Raw genomic sequence first — 4936 nt, 5'->3', positions numbered from 1 at the left:
AAACACTACGACTTAAGAACAAGTCTTGAAGTCGAAGATCTAAACACTAGGTCAAATGAGGACCTAGGTGCCAAAACAAAAATAAAAAATTAACTAGAGAGAGAGAGGGGATCGGCCAAGTTATAGAGAGAGAGTCTCTCAAATCTCTTAAACTTGGATGAATCAAATGTGTGGAATGAGGCTCCTACTTATAGGAGAAGTCTCACCTTCTATAAGGTAGTTTCCTCTTCTATAGAATATCACATATTCATGAGCAAATATTGCCCATTACCCTCTTATTCCACACGGCCAAGGTAGCCTTCTAGAAGGCTTGGATTTGTTTCCTTTTTTGTTCCTTGCCTTGCCTTTTGTCTGCTTGGCCGATTTCCCTAATGCATCCACATGCAAATTTGTTTCCTCTTTTTCTTTTGGCAAGTATCTTGATACATTTATGCACAAAATATTCTCTCTTTTTCTTGGGTATTTGGGCACCTATCATGCTCTCTAGAAGGAGCTTCTAGAAGCTTCTTCATTTGTTCATGACAACCATGAGAAAGACCCAATAAGGATTTTCAATAAAATTCTTATGAAATGAAATCAATTCACAAGGCCCAATTAATCTAATTTGGCCGAGTGACATTAAGTCATCAAATGACATTGTCAAAAAATTTATTGATATTCATTTCATGCTATGTCTCAAAAGACAAAAATACCCTTTTGACAATTTTCGTTGTTGTTTTGACTTAGCTTCCAGTTTAACTATTCCTACTCGATGTGATTCGTGACAGTGACCTCATGGATCCAAATGAACAAAGCTTGAGCTAAATACTTGGACTCAAAAGTTCACAAACCTTTTCCAAGTTTAGCTTAATGTCAACTGACTCAACTAAAGAGTTGACACTGAAAATCTCTCGGTTCAAATGTATTTATTTTCTACTCAAGAATTCAACCTAATTGTAATGAGTGGATCCACATAATATTATCAGTGTTTACCCTTCATGAATATCATCAGCTAGTCAGGATTTAGAAAATTACCATTTTACTCTTCTAGCTATTATTTCCTCAACTCCTTTGTCGCTTGTGAATAAGTTAGAAACAATGTATTGACGAGGAGCTAACAAGTCACATTGTTTCATCCAAAAGAGTCAAGACTCAATTTGGACACTGGCCAGTTCATTTAGTCACACTCCAAGGAACAAAGCATGAGGTGATATACATTGCATTTCAGCAATCTTGTACATGAATTCCATATCTATGAGAACTTCACAAAGTTACTCATGACATTCTCACAACGTAGTACTTCACCAATAGGCCCTGTTCGGAATCACATAGTGAGTCCGAACTCTGACTTTCTCAAATGAGAATACGTAAGGTGTGAAATGGCATGTCTCATTTCAGGATTAAGGTAAGCACGATGCAATTCATACGTAGTGACTTCGAGACATAAGAGGTTAAATGGTTTGTTCTTATCTTGTCTCTAGAAGTGCACTGGTCAATTCAGTACCTTCGGAAGATACCTAGAAGAAATATAGAGTCTCCAACTCTCAATGCCTCATAACCAGACATCATAGATTCTTCTAACAATCATACTGAGGTCAATAGGCCTTTGACCCTTAGATTGCGAATATATCATTTTAAGCAAACTACGAAGAGTTTGTTCATGCAAATCTACATTTGTCTCTTCGTAAGTTGTTTAGTTTGTTTATGGACTAAAGACTAATGTTTTATCATAAAGCTTCAAACAGACACGGAAGAATGAATGAACATTTCAACTTTTTATTAATGAATAAGAAATTACAAGCAAGAGTCTTCATGAGACTTTATTACATCAAATGTACAATATAAAGATTACAACTCTTCTTGTGGGCACCATTGACAACACAAATGCCAAGCTACGCAAAGTTCTTAAAGGACATCCTCTCCAACAAACGCAGAATTGATGACTGCAGCATAATCACTCTATCCGAAGAGTGTAGTGCAATAATCCAGAGGAAGCTCCAGTCAAAGATGAAAGACCCGGGGAGTTTCACCGTGCCATGCGCCATCAGAGACCTGTACTTCGAGAGGGCACTCTACAATTTGGGAGCTAGCATCAACCTCATGCGTTATTCCATCTTCCAAAAGCTATGCATTGAAGAGGTGAAGCCTACACAAGTGAGACTCCAAATGGCGGAAGGTCCATCATGCACCCTCGCGGGATAATCGAAGACATTCTTGTCGAAGTGGACAAATTCATATTCCCCACCGATTTCATGGTACTTGACATGTAGGAAGACATAAACATTCCCATCATCCTAGGGACGCCATTCCTAGCCACTGGTGGAGCCTTGATCGACGTCCAGAAAGGCAAACTCAAACTGAGGATGCAAGACGAAGAAGTCATCTTCAATGTCTTCGACACTATGAAATACCTGAAGGCTAGTGATGATATAATTCAGGTAGATATTTGTGATGAGGCTATCAACAGTCATTCTTGCTACCCAAAGGAACCCCTTGAGGTATGTATTCTAAACTCATGTGAATTCGCTGATGATATTATTACTTGTGCATCTTTAGAATACGCAAATTACATGGATGGTTTTGAGGACAACAAAAGGAAATACTTCGAGGAGTTGGGAGAGAGCTCAAAGCTAGTCAAGCCATCATTAGAGGAACCCCCAGAGATCGAGCTCAAGGAGCTGCCCAGCCACCTCTGATATGCATTTCTCAGAGAAAAGAAAACGCTCCATGTCATCATCTCCGCCCACCTCAACGCCGAGCAAAAAGACAAGTTGTTGAGAGTATTGCAGTCTCATATGCCTGCAATTGGATGGTCCTTTTGCATGCATCGCATCCTAATGGAAGATAGTGTCCGACCATCGGTCGATAATCAATGAAGAGGAAAGGCTTTCCACATGATCTAATATTCAAGCCGAACCCTCAACGAAGCCCAAGTCAACTACACACCACCAAGATCGAGCTCCTAGCAGTGGTCTTTTCCTTTGACGAATTCTGTCCCTATGTCATTGCCAACAAGACAATCATCTACACCGACCACGCGGCAATTCGGTACTTGATGGCTAAGAAGGATGCAAAACCAAGGCTTATTCGGTGGATTCTTCTTATAAGTATTATAAGTATTATGTTTATTTAATACTGTTTCTTTTGATATGAGATATATTGTTATATTGATGTTGAGACTTGTGACGTAACCCACCATCGCAGCTCGTGAACCGGCGACGAGAGGTCGCGGGTCGTGACACTTCTCCTTCTCCAAGAGTTCGATGTGAAGATCCTAGACAAGAAAAGAATGGAGAACCTCATTGCCGACCATTGATCGCGGTTAGAAGACCTCACTCACGTTCTTGATTGAAGCATGCCCATCGATGATAATTTCCAAAATGATAAGGTGCTTACCGTAGAGGCAATCGAAGCGCCATGGTATACCAACATCATCAACTTCATGGTGAATAACATGATGCCTTCGCTCTACAACCACCATCAAAAGAAGAAGTTCATCTCCGACGTCCACCGCTATTACTGGGAAGAATCGATTCTATATCGGTAACGTGCGGATTGTTGGAATCGATCTAGGGTTTGAGAAAATAATTAACGCTTCGGTAAGCGGCGGAATTTTAAAAATTTTCTTTTACAAGTAAAACAGTTTTTACTAACCTAGACAAGTGCAAGTACATGTAATTAAAAACCAATATGAGCTATGAAGTTCACTAACCTTTCTTGAAGCTTGAACCTTGTAGAAGCTTTTGGAAAGTTGCAACGCTCGTCTCCCCTCGCAGCACGTCTCTCTTCCTTTCCTCGGCACCTCGAGCAACCACGAAAGTTTCTATCACTAAATCACTCGAAAAGAAGGAATCAGTGACTGGGCACTTTTAAACACTATGACTTAAGAACGAGTCTCGAAGTCGCAGAGCTAAACACTAGGTCGAGTGAGGACCTAGGTGCCAAGACAAGAAATAATCGAAAATAAACTAGAGAGAGAGAGAGAGGATTTTCGGCCAAAGTTCTAGAGAGAGAGTCTCTCAAATCTCTTAAACTTGGATGAATGAAATGTGAGGAAATGAGGCTCCTATTTATAGGAGAGGTCTCACCTTCAATAAGGTAGTTTACTCTTCTATAGAATATCACATATTCATGAGCAATTTCCTCTTTTTTCCCTTTGAGACACTCGGCCAACTCAAGGCTTCTAGAAGCCTTGATTTGTTTCCAATTTTATTCAAGGCCTTGCATTGTCTCTCACTTGGCCGATTCCCACTTTCCTCTTGGAGGAAATTTGTTTCCTCTTTTTCTTTTGGCAAGTATCTAAATACATTTATGCACAAAATAAACTCTCCTATTTCTCTATTAGGGTAGGCGCCCAAGTCTCTCTAGAAGGAGCTTCTAGAAGCTTCTTCATTTTTTCATGACAACATGAGAAAGGCCCATTAAGAATTTTCAATAAAATTCTCATGAAATGAAATTAATTCACAAGGCCCAGTTAATCATATTATGGCCGAGTGACATTAAGTCATCAAATGAACTTGTCAAAATTTATTGACATCCATTTCATCCTTATGTCTCAAAAGACAAAAATACCCTTTCGACAATTTTCGTTCTTGTTTTGACTTAGCTTCCAGTTTAACTATTCCTATCGATGTGATTCGTGACAGTGACCTCATGGACCCAAATGAACAAAGCTTGAGCTAAACACTTGGACTCAAAAGTTCACAAACCTTTTCCAAGTTTAGCTTAATGTCAACTGACTCCACTAAAGAGCTGACACTGAAAATCTCTCGGTTCAAATGAATTTATTTTCTACTCAAGAATTCGACCTAATTATGATGAGCGGATCCACTGAATATTATCTATGTTTACCCTTCATGAATGTCATCAGCTAGTCGGGATTTACTAAATTACCATTTTACCCTTCTAGCTGTTATTTCCTCAACTCCTTTGTCGCTTGTGAATAAGTTAGAAACAA

General features: G+C 39.4%; 1 protein-coding gene across 1 annotated transcript; it reads left to right on the top strand.

Moving 5' to 3' along the window:
• Positions 1 to 1863: 1863 nt before the first annotated feature.
• LOC149401470 (uncharacterized) lies at positions 1864 to 2675 on the top strand. Its single transcript, XM_089610733.1, has 3 exons — positions 1864 to 2133; positions 2250 to 2445; positions 2536 to 2675. The coding sequence occupies exons 1-3, from the start codon at positions 1864 to 1866 to the stop codon at positions 2673 to 2675; spliced, it is 606 nt and encodes a 201-aa protein (XP_089466859.1).
• Positions 2676 to 4936: the final 2261 nt, after the last annotated feature.

Source organism: Urtica dioica, chromosome 4 (genome assembly GCF_054948205.1).
Source record: "Urtica dioica subsp. dioica isolate 48M chromosome 4, U.dioica_male_clone48M_v1_H2, whole genome shotgun sequence".
Lineage (NCBI taxonomy): Eukaryota > Viridiplantae > Streptophyta > Magnoliopsida > Rosales > Urticaceae > Urtica > Urtica dioica.
Note: the sequence above shows the minus strand (reverse complement) of the source record. Positions and strands in the feature narration are given on the sequence as shown.